General features: G+C 52.4%; 1 protein-coding gene across 2 annotated transcripts; it reads left to right on the top strand.

Annotated features, from left to right (window-relative positions):
• The first annotated feature begins 850 nt into the window (after positions 1-850).
• POMGNT1 (protein O-linked mannose N-acetylglucosaminyltransferase 1 (beta 1,2-)) lies at positions 851-14560 on the top strand. Of its 2 annotated transcripts, none has more exons than XM_054384016.1 (21): positions 851-961; positions 4150-4258; positions 4626-4741; positions 5043-5108; positions 6110-6223; positions 6897-7014; positions 7266-7364; positions 7999-8126; positions 8729-8799; positions 9102-9177; positions 10604-10687; positions 10820-10861; positions 11080-11138; positions 11664-11736; positions 12043-12171; positions 12484-12609; positions 12765-12829; positions 13199-13243; positions 13421-13556; positions 14056-14165; positions 14442-14560. In XM_054384016.1, the coding sequence occupies exons 1-21, from the start codon at positions 851-853 to the stop codon at positions 14542-14544; spliced, it is 1980 nt and encodes a 659-aa protein (XP_054239991.1). In that variant the 3' UTR covers positions 14545-14560. The 2 variants fall into 2 exon arrangements, with proteins under 2 accessions (XP_054239991.1, XP_054239992.1); XM_054384017.1 differs by having other exon boundaries at positions 851-965; positions 4154-4258.
• The last annotated feature ends 1371 nt before the right edge of the window (positions 14561-15931 follow it).

Genomic DNA, 15931 nt, shown 5'->3' with positions numbered 1-15931 from the left:
CCTCCTCGCAGCCCTGTGTCCCTGCGGTACCCGTCCTCCTCTCTCCGGCATTGTTGCATATCCCTTGAGCGCTCTTGGTCCCCAGTCATCCTCTTCCTCCTCCGGCAGCTGCTGTGGGCTCTCCGACCCCTAACTGATGCTCTCCGCGCTGGGGAGGGGCCTAGCTGGAGCACCAGAGCCGGTTTTGGGCCTCTGCATCCCTCCCCGGGCCCAGCAGGTTGTGCGGGGAGTCTGGCCTCACCCCGGCAGGGCCCCTCAGCCCAGGGGTGCCGGGATCTCCATCAGGGCTATGGTCCCTGTGTCTAGGCTCGCTGTGTCCCTGCAGCTGGGGATGGTGCTGCTTCACAGCCCTGCTGCTGCAAGTGGGGATGGTGCCTCTCCCTACCAGGGACCCCGCAGGACAGCGATGGCACCTCTGTTATTCCTCCTGGTCAGCCTCTTGGCCGCTTTTGTGTTCCAGAGCATGGGAGTGTGCCCACTGCACTGCAGCAGACTTGCTAAGGGGCTGGCCAGAAACAGAGGTCCTCACAGGCTCATATGTTCAAGGGCTTCCTCTCGCCCTGCTTACAGTCCTCCAGCGAATCGTGGCTTCCTGGATTGCTGCCTGTGGGGCTGGGGATGCTGGCAGGTGAAGCGGCTCCATGGGCCTTTTGCTTGTGCTACAAGTGCCATCCATGGCTGCTGCTTGTGCCAGGCCCTATCTCTCCTGGGGAGAAGGTTTGAAGGTTCTTGCCTTCCTCACCCTGCGCCCATCCCATCCTGGCAGGGAGCCCTGATGGACGTGAGAGCGGAGCGGAGTGCTTCCTGACCCCTGCCCCACACGGCTGCTCCTGTGCCAGCCTCCATGACAATGGACGAGTGGAAACCCAACCCTGCTGCCAAAGCCCACAAGAAGCGGAGCTGGTACCTCGCCTGGAAGTACAAGCTGATGAACCAGCGCGCGCTGCGGAAGCTGTGCCAGGTGAGTCACCCACGGGTCCATGGTGGATTAGGAAGGATAATCTACAGGATTTGCAAGTTTATGGAGCAGCTGTGTAGATGGAAGCGGGTCTGCTGGCAGTCCTGAGTGACCTAACATGCTGGGAAAGTTAATTTTTTTCCCTGAAAAAGCTACCTCTAACAGCTTTGTGCTGATTTATAGGAGGGTCTGCCAGTTTAGCATCCCCTTCCAATGGACCTATTGGATGGCTGTGACAGGAAATGCAATTATCCTGGTGTCATTGGGAGGCTTTCAGCTGGAAACCTGACCAATTCCTTCTCTCCTGGTTCCAGACCCATGCCAAGTGCAAGCAGGGCTCAGCCTGCAATGGAAAACCATTGTTGCCCCATTTGGTTTGCAGTCAAGACTGGTATAATGCACAACAGGTGGACAGAGGAAATAGGACTGGATAACAGGATCTTGTGCCCCAGAGACAGCTGGTGTCTGGGAAAGTCGCAGGCCTGGTTGCTTGTGCTGTAAAACAGCTAATCCTTGGTGGAGCCAATGTCCTAGGGGTGTCTGGGGATATAAGGACAGGAAGGATTTAGCCCTGTGGCAGCAAGCTGCAGATAACGGGTTTTCCTGGTATGAGCAGAGCTCATAAAATCTGTCAGTCTGTTCCTGTGGGAGGGAGCAGGGGAAGGTTTTGCATATGCCTGGGAGGACAAAGGCTTGTGAGGGTTCCCTGAGGAGGGAGACTGCTCAGTCCTGTGTCCCCTGTGGTGCCCAGGGCTTGGGAACAGACTTGGTCACTTAGGCTGCTCACTGTACTGGGGGCAGAGGGCTAGAGCCTGTCTGCTGTCATCTCTGTCCCTCATGGTACTGCTGTGGCTCAAAACAGATGAAAATTTGGCTTAAAATAAAGTAAACTAGAGCTGCAGGTATGAATTAGCCAGGTCTGCAGCAGCTGAGCCTCTCAGCAGCTGTGACTGAGCCTGTCGATAGACCTGACTGCTGGTCTTGCTCTCTGTTGCCTAACAAGGTCACCAAGGCTGCTTTCCTACCTCCCCAGTACAGGGCAGGATGGAAGGTCTGGACAGGTTGGTGAGGTGGCCTTGCTGCTTGCCACCAGGCACAGCCTTCTTGCCATGAGCCCAAGGCTAGGTTCTTGCCTAATTAAAAGCTTTCTGTGCATAGATCCCAAAGGGTGCTCTTACTCCTGATTCAACAGCAAATGAACAAGCCAAAATGCCACACTGACATTTATATCATCATGTCTTATTGCTGGTTTTCCATCTTCCTCAGTTTCTTCTTGAATAAATTTGGCTCCTGCTGGCATGGGAGCTGGTGGTGGAGCCCTGCAGCAGTGTTAGTTTTGGGGGTAATGGCTACTTGGGGTTTTGTGCCCTAAATCCAATTGCAAAGCTTTCCCTTGCTGTATGACTGTCCAGGGCAGTTTTTGGCTTCCCTCTAGAGCTGTGTCAGGGCTGTAGCTACTGGGCAGGGACTTTGTTCCCATGTGGAGCTTCATGACAGAGAAGCTCACCAGGAGCTGTCAGTGTGCACTTGCAGCCCAGAAAGCCAACCAGAGCCTGGGCTGCATCAAGAGAAGTGTGGCCAGCAGGTCAAGGGAGGTGATTCTCCCTCTCTACTCAGCTCTGGTGAGACCCCACCTGGAGTACTGCATGCAGTTCTGGAGCCCCTATTACAAGAGGGATCTGGACATGCTGGAAGGTGTCCAGAGAAGGGCCACCAGGATGAGCAGAGGGCTGGAGCACCTCTCCTATGAGGACAGACTGAAAGAGTTGGGGCTGTTCAGTCTGGAGAAGAGAAGGCTCTGAGGTGACCTTCTTGTGGCTTTTCAATATCTGAAGGGGGCTACAAGAAAGCTGGGGAGGGACTTTTTAGGATATCAGGTAGTGATAGGACTAGGGGGAATGGAATAAAGCTGGAAGTGGGGAGATTCAGACTGGACATGAGGAAGAAGTTCTTCATCATGAGAGTGGTGAGAGCCTGGAATGGGTTGTGCAGGGAGGTGGTTGAGGCCCCATCCCTGGAGGTGTTTGCAGCCAGGCTGGATGAGGCTCTGGCCAGCCTGCTGTAGTGTGAGGTGTCCCTGCCCATGGCAGGTGGGGTTGGAACTGGATGATCCTCGTGGTCCCTTCCAACCCTGACTGATTCTATCATTCTATGACATGCTGCTGTCACCTTTCCACCATGGAGAACTTGGGCCCTGGGTTACAAAGCTCCCTGGATCAAGTAAAGACAAATTGCTTCAGCTGAAATCTTGTCTTTGAATCCTACATCCCAGGCCAACAATGCAGCTCTAAGACCATTTTACCCTTGTAGGTGGATTATTTCTCAACATCAGATGTTTGTGGTCCAAGTCATCCTCCTGTGTGGCTGTTTCAGAAAAGGTCCTTTTAGTGTGCCCTTTCCTGCTTTTCACTGGGTCCAGATACCAGGATAAAGTCTGAAAGTGAGGAAGAGAGGAGCAAGATGTGTTTAATTAAATATGAGTGCTTGCAGCAGTATTGTGGTCTTTTTTTTTTTTTTCCTCCTCTTGATCTAGGAGCAACAAGGCCATTAGCAATGGTGATGATCACATCAGAGGGAATGGACTCCATAGCCCCTGGACCTTCCCGTAGCCCTCTGTGTCAGCATCCTCGTGGGCTGCCTTGAAGTTTGCTGCAGGCAGTAAGGCTGCAGCCTCTGATGCAGTGCAGTTTCCTGAAGTCAGACCTCAGCTTCTTCCCATTGCCTTGCTTTAGTCACACAGCATCTCCTCTTCTGCTGAGTACCCTGAATACGTCCTCGGTTGCAGAGAGAGAGAGAGACACGATCGGTGATGCTGCAGGAGAGGCAGGAGCTAAGGTTACCGTGGGAGCTGTAACTTTGAATTACCAAACTCCTTGCCTGCAGACACCCTCAGCCTTGATGCAGTATCTTAGCAGGAATTTGCTTGCAGATCTGGAAGCAGGGATATGTTGGAAGTGGGTTAATTCTCATGTACCAAGACGTCTGTGCTCTCCAGCTGATGCAAGTGTTTCACCCTAAAACTCAGTCATCTGTATTTCTTTCTCTTTGCCTTTCCCCAGAAGAAAACAGGGGAAATGATAGATGCTTATGATCCCTTGCAAGATTTCCTTGGGGTGCTCTGCAGCCTTTGCCGATCTTGATCTTGAGGTTGTTACTTACAAGTTGCTAACACAAAGCATCCTGCATTGCAGACAGGTGCTGTCCTCTTCCTGCTTGTGACTGTAATTGTGAACATCAAGCTGATCTTGGACACCAGGAGAGCTGCTTATGAGGAGGAAGAGGAGTCTGCACAGGACTATGGTGAGGGGCAGCATCAGGAAACTGAGGGAAGGAAGTAATTTCTTGAAGTTGGGACAAACTTGTGACTATCTACAGCATGAAAGACAGGTCTGTGCATGTGGGTTTAAGAGAAATGAACAGCAAAGGCTGTTGCCACTCCTGATCTGTCTGCTCAAAGCTTCAGCACATTTGGCTGCAGAGGTGTATGTGGGGATAGCTGAGGCCAGACTTGTTGTCATTTTGGATTTCCCTTACCTGCCATTCTGTAGATTCTGACCCATGGCTTGGTGGACTGAGATACCTGGTGGGCATAACCTTCTGGAGGCTTGGCTGGGCTAGCACCAAGCAGGGACAAGCCTGCCAGAGACTGGGCATTTCTTCCCTGTAGATGATGAGATGCTGAATGTGGAGGTTCCTAGGCACCCTGTCAGCAACAAGAAGGTCTTGGATGTTGAGGTGTACTCCAGTCGGTCTAAGGTCTACGTGGCTGTGGATGGGACAACGGTGAGTGATGAGTGCTAACTCTCCCTGTGAACAGATGCTGGATGAAGCTGAGCAGGTGAAGCCTCAAACAGTGGGTGGGAGCACTTAAGTGGGTAGCAAGAAGGTCAGGAGTGGATCCCTCTCCTACCTAAAGGACTTTGGAATTGTTCTGCATAGACTTCTCTGGCATCCATCACTGCCGTGAACAAAACCAAAATGTCACAGGAGAGAGACTTGCCCCTTTTTTGGTGGCTTTGCTGTGCTGAATGGGCAGGGCATAAGAAGTCCTACCATATGGTTCTCATCATTTCTTCACTTGCAGGTCCTGGAAGATGAGGCTCGGGAGCAGGGAAGAGGGATCCATGTCATTGTCTTAAATCAGGCCACGGTAAAGCGTCCCCACGTGTCTGTGTTTGTCTCTCTTACTGAGCAGTGTTTGGCCTTGCTCTTGTAACTGTTGAGTCCATGAGGCAAAGGGCAGCCAGGAGAGAAGTCCCCAAATGCTTGTTTGCTTGTAGTTTCCAGAGCACACCGTGGTCACCCAGAGAGGCCCTGTGTGGCAGTTTAGGCTGGGTGCCCCCTCCTACTGCCACATAAATTACACCTCTGGTGTCCCAGGTGCCCACCCAATAGGGGTGGACACAGGAAACGACATATTTCTACCCATAAATCCTGCGCCCTATAAATCCATCTGCAAAGCCATTCTCTTTCTCTTTCTTCCCTCTCTGCTCCCATGGGAAATGCTCTCTTATCGGGTAATGCCGGGGGAGTATCCTCAAGGCCCCTTAGGCCTGTCTAGGCCTAATGCCAGGAGGAGAATGGAGGGGGGGCAGTCTCAGACCTGGCCAGCCTGAGACTTGCCTATCAGTGGGAGGGGGGAAGAAGGAGCCCTGGGGGTCTTGGCTAGACCCTCAGGGGGGAAAAGGGTAGGATTGGGAAGCCTCTGGGTACTATGTAAGGGGTTCTGTATGCTTTAGGATGTTCTTTGCCACTATGCTTTGTAGTTTGTAGTTCTCTGTAGCTTCACCAATTGCTTTTCCATTTAACCTTTCCATCACTCTCCAATCCGTTTGTCCCTTTTGGGGCAAGAGACGATCTGCCTGGCCTCAAACCAGGACACCCTGAAGTGCTTCTCTTGTGCTTACCTCGCTGTCCTTGAGGAGCAGGCAGGAGAAGAGTTGTTGGGTAATGCTGTCCCGTGGACTTCAATGCACTTTGTCATGCATGAAGGCCTAAGGGCTGAGCTTGCCTGGGGGCTAACCTGCTGAGGTACCAGAAAAGTAGCATATTGCATTGTTCAGGGACTGAGGCTTCCAGAACAGATTTCCATCATTCTGAATGTCCTGCCCATACAGCATGCAAATGTATCTGATGTTTGAATACCAACAGGGTCATGTGATGGCCAAGAGAGTCTTTGACACCTATTCTCCACATGAAGATGAAGCCATGGTACTTTTCCTCAACATGGTTGCCCGAGGCCGGATCCTGATCTTCACCATTAAGGTACGACCTTAGTGTCAAAAGAAAAGTCACCTTGAGTTAGGATGCCCTAAAGCTCAGCTGGACCATTACCTCCTGAGTGTCATCAGGCGTTCCCAGGTCTAAATGTCACATCCCCACTGGGCTGTGCCTCCCTGGCTGGATCACTTGCCTTGCCCTCTTGCTCTCCCTTTTTACTACAGATATGTGCCCAGCAACGCATGAAAGCAAGAAGCAAATGTGTCAGAGCCTAGACCAATAACCAAGAAGCTATGTGGAAATTGGACATGAGGAAATATGAGGATGTGGAGGAACCCTTCTGGGTCCCAGTTTTAGGCTTTACAGAGGACACTGTGGGCTGTGCTCTTTCTGGGCTGCTATGTGAGCAGCTCTGTGCTTCTTCAACATTTGAGGTTTAGCTGTGTGAAGTGTTGATGAGCACATAGCCCTGCTTGAGAACAGTTTGGTCTTTAGGAAACAGTAGTCCATGACTCCTCTGACATCCTTGTGGGTCATGATAAAGCCACCAACCAGCAAGTTTAGTGGCACAGAAACCATAAGAACCTGCTCTTGGAGGTTTCTGGGTAAACTGGTTCAAGGGTAGGTGTGGGCCCTGTATGTCTTTGGTACTGATGGGAGACTTTCCTTGTCAGTATCAAGAGCCAGACCTCAGCTGAACAGTTGTCTTTTGTTCCAGGATGAAGGCTCCTTTCACCTCAAGGACACAGCCAAGAATGTCCTGAAAAGCCTGGGGAGCCAAGTTGCACCATTTCTGAGCTGGAGAGACATGTGGACATTTGCAGGGAAGAAGGGAGGTGAGTCTAGCAGTCAGGTGAAAACAAATCCAGCCCATCCCCAGCACACTGCGGAACTGGTCACAGAGAACAGAAGCTCCATTCCCAGGGACAAGGGAGGGGTTGGAGGCAGAGCATGTCCTTTCGGCAGCTCTCCAGAGGCCAATGGGAAAAGGTGTCAAGCTGCCATCCTGAGTTACAGCCCCAGTCACACCTTGGCGTGGCAGGGATGGGCCCTTCCAGATAGTCCTGACCCTGTGTCCCTGCTCTAGGCGAAGTATACGGAGAGAAGCACGCCAAGTCGCCTGCCCTCTCTACGTGGGGTGACCCTGTACTGCTGAAGACAGAAGTTCATCTGACATCCGTGGAAGGTGAGAAGTAAGATTCACTCTGCAGTGCCAGGTACCTCTGGGAGATGTCTGCCTGCTGCTCTTGGTGTATCTGAGTCAAAGCCTTGGGTCTGTTAGCAACATCCCAGGATGGATTTAAGATTGATTGACGTGGGGATGATAACTTTTAAAATGAGACCAGCTTCCTTTCTTCCTGCTTCCATGGCAGAAAGGTGAGGATTGGGAAACAGGGACATGGTCTGGCCATCTGTCACCACTCCAAACCAGGCCTGGTCTGGTCTTTTCTCGCTGTTGGCCTCAAACACATCCCATTACTGCTCAGAGAGGCCATAAGGTGGAGTTGGCTCCTGAGTGCTTCTGTGGTTATATCTGGCATCCAGAACTGTTGCTTGGTGATGGCTGAGTGTAGGGAGAGACATCTGTGTGGCAGTGTAGCCTGAAACACTCAAGGTGAGGCCATGGGGCTGAGCAGTCTCTCTTTGTTGTTTCGTTTGTTTTTTTTTGTTGGGGTTTTTTTGTTTATTCATTTGGTTTGATGTTTTTGTTTTGTTTGTTTGTTTGTTGGGTTTTTTTTGTTGGTGTTTGTTTTTGTGGGTGCTTTTTGTTTGTTTGGGTTTTTTGGTTGGTTTTTTTTTGTTCTCCTTGGTGCTTCCAGATGCCGAGTGCCACTGGCCTGACACCGAGCTGAACCGCCGCCGGAAGAGGTTCTGCAGCAAAGTAGAAGGTTATGGCAGTGTCTGCAGTTGCAAAGACCCCACCCCCATTGAGTTCAACCCTGATCCTGTGAGTGCAGGCATGGAGCATTCAGGGAAGGCTCCAGGAGGGAGGGCTGGGCTGGACCAGATGTTTGCAGCTCAGATGCAGAGCCCTGTTCTTACTTAAGCTCCATCTGAGTGGTGAAGACTGCCCCATGGCAAGCTCTTGACCCCAGCAAAGATAAGGTGAATATGCATGGTCAGGCCATGTTGGGGAAGGATTGCTCTCCTGCCCTGTGTCTGCCCTGAGCTGCCAGGTTACCATGGGTCTAGGGACATCAGAGTAAGCAGCATAGCCTGGATGTTTGGAGACGGAGCAGCTACCATGGCCTTTGGGCTGTCTTAGTGCAGTGCCAAAGGCTTTGGATAGAGGTCTCCAGTTGGATGAAAGTTGGGATTTGGGAGCTGCATCTGAGATAGCGGTGCGGGGAGAAAGCTGGCAGGATCTTCAGCAGTGCTGAGCAGAGACCCACTTGGTTGTGGTCCTGAGCTAAGGACTAGGACTGTGCAGCTCTGCTGTTTAACTGCAAGACTGAACCCTACTCCTTGACTCCTTCTCTCAGTGGCATAGAGTCATTTCAGTTGGCATGGCCTCTTCCAGCCCCAGTCACACACTCTTTACTCTTCCAGCTCAAGGACAATAAAGTCTTTGATGTGCCTGTAGCTGTTATTGCAGGGAACCGCCCCAACTACCTGTACAGGTAAGCACTCCTGGGGACATGGCTTCTCTCTGTGCCATAAGACCAGACATGGTTCAAGCCCTCCCCTTCATCCTGCTGTCAGGATCCAGCCTCCTCCTGGGGTTGCATGAGCAATATGGGCAGATGTGCTTGGACAGATCCTGGGGTCCTTGGCCATGGGAAAGGGAAGAGGGAAAGAGCCCAAGGGCAGTAGGTCTTGTTCTGTAATCATGCACCTTTCCCCCACCCTAAGGGATCCATACCCCTCTGGGTGGCCTGGGCCCACTGGAGCTTTGCACTCAGGCCCCTCAATCTCTCCCCAGGATGCTGCGCTCCCTGCTGTCGGCTCAGGGCGTCAACCCACAGATGATCACAGTCTTCATCGATGGGTACTATGAGGTGAGAGCACTCCCTGGGGTCCCTGTAGCCAGGGCCTTGGCTCCCCAACCAAAATGCTGACCCAGTCCTTGGTGGGTGGCAGACAATGAGCCCCTTCTTCCTCCTGCAGTGGGTCATGTTGCTCTTCACCCACTCCTATGCAAATTTAGTCAGCTTAGCCAAACCATGGGAAGTGGATAAAGCTGTCCTGGCCTTTCCCAAAGCCCAGGGTTGACATCCCCATGTCAGAAGGGGGCCGGTGTGCAGGAATGCATTTATTATGCTGTGCTCTTGCCATCACCTTCTTTCATTGAGTATCACAAGCCCTTTGAGCAGGGTCTGAGAGTAACACTGCCTGTGCATCTCCTTACATGAAGCAGAGCAAAAGCAGTTCAGCTGTGCCTGTCCAGATCAAGTCTCAGTCAGAGGTGAAGAGACCTTGAATGATCTATTTTCACAAGGCTCATGAAAGCTGAGGCCAGGTAGAGGAGAACTGGCTCTTCAAAGGGCAAATATCTCCCCATCAGCTATACCTTTAAAAACTTTAGAGGATCCCACTGCAAGCCTTGGCTCTCTGACAGCAGGATGTGCTCTGGGACAGGTGTGTGGGATCTCAGTAGGTCTCAGAAGCTTGCTAGTCCTCATATCTGCAGCAGCCTGTGAGATATTTTATGGTTGTTTTGTGATGGAGGTGAGGAAGGGGACAGGTTCATTCCCTTGTAGGCGTCTGTCACCACTGCCAGGTTGTGGGGCTGGTGGACCTGGTTTGTTCGCGCAAGCTTTTACTGCAGTACATCAGAGTGGTTAAAATAGCAGCATCCATTGCCATGGCAACTGGAGCAGCATCCCTTAGCTACAAAGGGGCAGCCTGGATGCTCATGCTGCTTTGGTGGATTCCAGGGAAAGGGGGAACAGTTGGTACAGTGGGAGCTCCTTCTCCCTTTTGTGCCTAGGAGTGGGATGGACAGTAAAGGGATGGAGAATGCCAGCTCAGATATGGATTACTTCTAACCCTAGTGTTGATGTGCTTAGTCAGAGATGTCCCTTTCTTGGCAACTGAGAGAGAAAATGAAGTTGATCGTGGTCTTGACATTAAGCAGCTAGTAGGTGTTCCTGGCTATACCAGTTTTCTTTCCGCACTGTCAGTTGTAGACCTGGAATTTGGGGCATCTCAGATATTCTTGGATATACCTTTGGGCCTGCAGACTAGCAGAGCTAACAGAAACTAAGGACAGTATTTTAAGGACTGAAGGGCCAAAAGGGTTTTGTGAGTTCCTTACTGTGACATGTACAGCATGGCATCATTTTAAGCTCACTTACCCCCAAGAGGACAGCCACATGCAGGGGATTCCATAGGCATATTCTTGTCTCAGGGAGCTGACACTGGCAGAGTTTGTGGAGAATGTATCCAGACGCATGCATTGCAGCTTTGTATCTTCCATTGCAGGAGCCCATGGATGTTGTGGAGCTGTTTGGCCTCTCAGGAATCCAGCACACTCCCATCAGTATTAAAAATGCCAGAGTTTCCCAGGTGAGAAACCTTTCCCAAGTCCTGGGAGAGTGATTTCCTGGGACATGGGATAGCATTTGAGGGAGGCAGGCTTAGCCCCTCATCTGTGTCAGGTTGATGCTAACACAGGCAATGATCTCTTTTTTCTTGCAGCACTACAAAGCCAGTCTGACTGCAACCTTCAACCTGTTCCCGGTGAGTGAGAACTCCTGCCTCCATCCTGTCTTGCTGCTTGCCTGTGGGAACAAGACAGTGCAGGGTTTTCCTGGGAGAGAGACATCTGTGACCCTCATCTCCCAGGAGCTGGAATCAGTCCTCTGGGGCAGGGAACAACACAAGCAGGGGGGTGCTGGTTAGTCTTTCTGCTCCGTCCTTTTCTTCTCCATCTTTTTGACATTCTCCTTGCTTTACAGGATGCTAAATTTGCTGTGGTTCTGGAAGAAGACCTTGACATATCTGTTGACTTCTTCAGGTAAAGCTGTGGGTTTCTGTTTAGGTGAGGCGTTTCCTAGAGGCTTTCTGGTTGTCAGGAGAGGCTAAATCCATGCCATGCTGGAGCTCACCTATCTGAGGCTGAGCACTCCCCAGGCAATAGCCATAACAGTTAAGCCTGCAGAGTCTTGAGTCTGCTGTCCTGGCACTTAGTGCAGGGTGGGTCTGGGATCTCTTCCTGGTTTGCTCTTTTGGGGACACTTACCCAATCTGTACACATGCTTGGGACTGCCCCATAGCAACAGGACAGGGACAGTGTCTAACAGGACTCCTGTTTCTTCTTAAGGAGGAGATACACTGATGGAGTCAGAGATAATGTTGTCCCCTCCCCAGCTTGCTGGGGTGCTCCTTCCCTGAGCTCTCGCCAGCATCAGCTATCTTAGCCCAAGAGATGGGTTAAACAGTCCCAGCAGTTGCAGAGGGGGCTCCTCTCTTGGTAGAGAATTTGCCTTGGTTTGCATGTGGGAAGGATGCTTGACCAGGGACTGGACAACTCTTTCCTCAGCTTTCTGAGCCAATCAATACACCTTCTAGAGGAGGACGACAGCCTGTACTGCATTTCAGCTTGGAATGACCAGGTAGGTCAGGGAAGGATGGTGGAGTGGGAACACCTCTGTACTGTGTTGTTCCCATGTCAGGCTGGGGTCCAAATTCCATCTTTAAAGCAAGGTATCCCCCAAACTATCATGCTAGGTGGGTCTGTCCCCAAACCACTACCTGGGGTGTTCAGAAAGGCCCCTCAAATCACCATCCTGTCCATGTCCTGTGCTTCCCAGTGGCTGTCCCCTGCTTCCTATGCTGAGACCCTCAGTGGAGCAAGATGCCTCCTCTTTGCGTGAGATGGGGTGCATTCAGGGTGCTGAATGCTCCCCTTAACATTATAGGGCTATGAGCACACAGCTGAGGACCCCTCTCTCCTGTACCGTGTGGAGACCATGCCAGGCCTGGGCTGGGTGCTCCGGAAGAGCCTGTACAAGGATGAGCTGGAGCCAAAGTGGCCAACCCCTGAGAAGGTGAGTACCCTACAAGGGCCCTGTCTTCTGCACCTCTATCTCTGCTCCTCAGCAGTTCCTGGTCATCACCCTGTCCCTGTGAATGCAGCTTTTGGAAGGGCCTTGGCTCTCCCTGAGCTTGTACAGGGAATATATACCTAAGCAGAACAGCCTTGGACCAGACAATAACTTGAGAACTATGTAAGCAGCCTCAGAGCTGACTGGGACAAAGGGGCTAAAAGGCAGTCTGGGCAGCCAGAAAGGTCCCTGGATGGTCACATTGCTGAATCGTGTCCCCAGACGTGAGTGTGAGTGGCAATTTCTCCTCCCCAGCTCTGGGACTGGGACATGTGGATGCGGATGCCCGAGCAGCGGAAGGGCCGGGAGTGCATCATCCCTGACATCTCGCGCTCCTACCACTTCGGCATCGTCGGGCTCAACATGAACGGCTACTTCCACGTGAGTGACTGCCCTCTGCACCCGGGCCTTGGCCTTGCACTGAGCTCTGACTCGGTCACCTTTCCAGGTAGCAGGGGTTTTTGAGGCGGCCTCTGAGTACTGCTTACTCCTTACTGAACCCTGTTTGCCTTCCCTCCCCTTTCTTTTCATCCCAGGAAGCCTATTTTAAGAAGCACAAGTTCAACACAGTACCAAATGTCCAGCTTAAAAATGTGGAGAGGTGAGTGCTGGTCAGATTTGAGTGAAGCAGCTGTTTGACTTGACCCTTCTCCCCTTGCTCCGAGAACGTCACCAGCAGGCACAACATCCAGCCCCAGCACACTGGCCTTTGCTGGGGAATCCTTGCAGTGTGGTTTTGTGAGTCTGGAGTCAGCTACCCGGTGCTCCTGGTGAATATATTGAAGGGTCATGTTTTTGCTGCCACATCCTCCAGGACCCATTGGCAGTCCCTGCTCTCCATTAATTGGCTTCAGCCTGCTTTTTAGTGTTACACTGAGGCACTCTTAGATTTGGATCATCTTGGGATGTGCCCTGCTTATCAAACTGTCTGACTCTGCCCTGATCTCTGTGTTCTCTCCTTCCTCAACAGCTTGAGGAAGGATGCCTACGAGACTGAAATTCATCGGCTTCTGGGGTAAGTTCCTGCAGGAGGGTTAGGAGACCATGGAGCATAATGTGTGAACCAACCAGGATAGAAGAAAGGGTGGAGGTGGCCTTGGTCCCCACAGCCACTGCTTGCTTGTCTGAAATACTATGCAGTGGGAAAAGGGAAGAGGTTGTGATCCCTTCTCACTCTGTTCTGTTTCTGCAGTGAGGCTGAGGTATTGGACCACAGCAAGAACCCCTGTGAGGACTCCTTTGTGCCTGACACTGAGGGCAAGGTCTATGTCATGTTCATCAGGATGGAGCAAGAAGCAGATTTTACCACCTGGACTCAGCTTGCCAAGGTGAGGCCTCTGACGTAGCCAGTCCTCACCTCTGCACTCATCTTGGCATCACTAGGAAGCATTTGGCTCTTGTTCTTGGGTTTTCCTGTGGCATAGATGCAGCTCAATGGCTCCTTGCTGTCCTTGGGTGATGTTAAAGTGCTTGCTGTTTACAGAAGGCACTGGGTCCTCTAGGACAAATGCTTGACTCAGTGGAGAAGATAGATCTTATGACTTTCTTACGTGGCATCTCAGGGCCTGATCTGTCTGGTAGTTTCCATCACTTGCCTGGAGGTCATAATCAAACCCCTGTCCTGAGGCAGAAATGGTAGTGGGTTACCCCTCTCCCTGGTGGTGGTGGCTGGGCATGCGCTGCTCTGCACCAGAGTGATCAAAGGCTGCAGGCCTCTGCTGTATCTCAGTGGGGCAGGGGTGGTGGCTCTTCCCTTGTCATGGGACAGCTGACCCTGGTGTCTGTCTTCAGGCTCTGATGCCTCTTCCTCTCTCCCCACCATTGTAGTGCCTCCACATTTGGGACCTGGATGTCCGTGGCAACCACAAGGGACTGTGGCGGCTGTTCCGCAAGAAGAACCACTTCCTCGTGGTGGGGGTCCCTGCCTCCCCCTACTCGTGAGTAACAGAGGCACAGCAATCTGGGTAACACTCCCCCCATCCTCATGGCATTGTCCCCTGCCTGGCACACCTGTCCCAGACCAATCCTGGGGCGCATCACACCCCTTTCTTAATCAGTGTGGTGGGAGCAGGGACAGGATACATGCCCAGAGCTGGAGGATGCCCCAGTGGGAAGATGATCATGCCAAGAAGGCCAGGCAATGCTGCTGGGAGGTGGGATCCTGAGGGGCACCATTCCCCCTGCCCACTCCCATCCATTTTTATCATCTGCAGGTCCAAGAAGCCCTCGTCAGTGACACCAATCTACATGGAGCCTCCTGCCAAGGAGGAGGGGGCAGCAGCAGTGCCAGCAGTTGCTGCAGCAGAGCAGACGTGAGACTGACAGCTGAGAAGTGAAGGGGACCCAGGTGAAGACAGAGGCCCCCACAGTGCAGAGACAGAGTTGGCAGCAGCTCTTGGAGGCTGGTAACTGGACATGGACTCCCATTTCAGGCTGCAAAATGAGATTGCAGAGTCCCTCCAGCCCCCTGTGGTGACGTCCCTCTTTCTCGCACGGAACAGGGTCTTCCCCTGTAGATATTCCACCCCCTGTCCCAGGAACTTTTGTTTTTTAACACAGACTCTTTACTAACGCTGCTCCTTTTGCCCCCTGGCTGGGCAAGGTCAGAGGAAGGAGATGCTCAACTTGGGGCTGGAGGGGACCTTGAGAAACACTTCTGCTTCCCTTTTTAGCCCCGAGAAGGCAGCATGCTCATGTGCAAGTGCTGCAGCCTACCAGCTGGGTGTTATTTATTAATTCTTGCCTGGCTGGCTCTGTGCCCACTCGTGGAGAGGGGATCTTCCAGCGTCTGTTCTATCTTCTGCACGATGGATGCACCTTGAAGACTGATGAGTTGGACATCTACACACACACACTGGCTTCTCTTCTTGGGCTGCAGGGACTGGTACAGCCCAACTCACAGGCAAAAGGTGGTGCTGAAGATCTGAACTTGCTGTGAGGGACATGCAGGAGAGTGGTCAGGTGCCCCTTTCCTTTCGCTGCAGTTGTGGGAGGTGGAGATGGCTGTAGATGGAAGTGGACCAGGCTATGTGCTATGGCTTAAACCATCCTCACCCACCTTCTCTGTGGGGAGAAGTCCTGCCCCCCCAAGTCATGGGAGAGGGGGTGAAAGTGCCTTGCAGATGGAGATAGGAGCAGCAATCAGACATCCTGCCATCTGCAGGGGCAGGATGGACCAGAGTCCTCTGGAGCAAGAGGTGCTGTGTATGATCCTTGACTGTGGTACTGTACCCTTCTCTCCCTCCTCCCTGGCCAGGCACCCCCAGCTTTTGCTGAAGGCAGAGTGGGTAACTTTTCCTGAACCCCCACCCTTACTGTGGTACGTTCCTAGCAGGGAGGCAAGGAGCTGAGCCAGGATGGGCAGCTTGGCTCTCCTGCTGTGGTACACCCCTCATGCAGAGGGAGAGGGGGGTCCCTGTCTCCCCTCCCGTGCCTTAGAAAGGACCCCAGGGCCCCTCCCAGCCCCACCACTCGGTACTAATGTTGCCTCTCTCCCTGCACTGGGGACAGTCCTGGTCCCCTGGCCCAGTACACCTCCCTGTGTCATCCATGCAGCAAGACCTCTGCTCTCTGCCCTGGTCCCCCAGCCTTGGGCAGGGATGCCACAATCAGACTTGCCCTTGTGAGGAGGATTTGCTGCTCATCCCTTTTCTTCTGGTTGCAGGGGCTCTTCCCCTTCATTTTCTCACTGTGAACTGAGTGT

The sequence above is a fragment of the Indicator indicator genome, chromosome 10 (assembly GCF_027791375.1).
Source record: "Indicator indicator isolate 239-I01 chromosome 10, UM_Iind_1.1, whole genome shotgun sequence".
NCBI classification, from domain to species: Eukaryota; Metazoa; Chordata; class Aves; order Piciformes; family Indicatoridae; genus Indicator; species Indicator indicator.
The sequence above is the reverse complement of the archived record's forward strand: the minus strand, read 5'-3'. Positions and strand labels throughout refer to the sequence as shown.

What these genes read in the sequence shown, in the direction of transcription:
- POMGNT1 (XM_054384016.1), top strand. Translation starts at nt 851, where the DNA reads ATGGACGAGTGGAAACCCAACCCTGCTGCCAAAGCCCACAAGAAGCGG. An exon ending in GGAGTCTGCACAGGACTATG is followed by an intron (nt 4,259 to 4,625) that starts GTGAGGGGCAGC and finishes TCTTCCCTGTAG; the next exon opens with ATGATGAGATGCTGAATGTG. An exon ending in TCATCTGACATCCGTGGAAG is followed by an intron (nt 7,365 to 7,998) that starts GTGAGAAGTAAG and finishes TGGTGCTTCCAG; the next exon opens with ATGCCGAGTGCCACTGGCCT.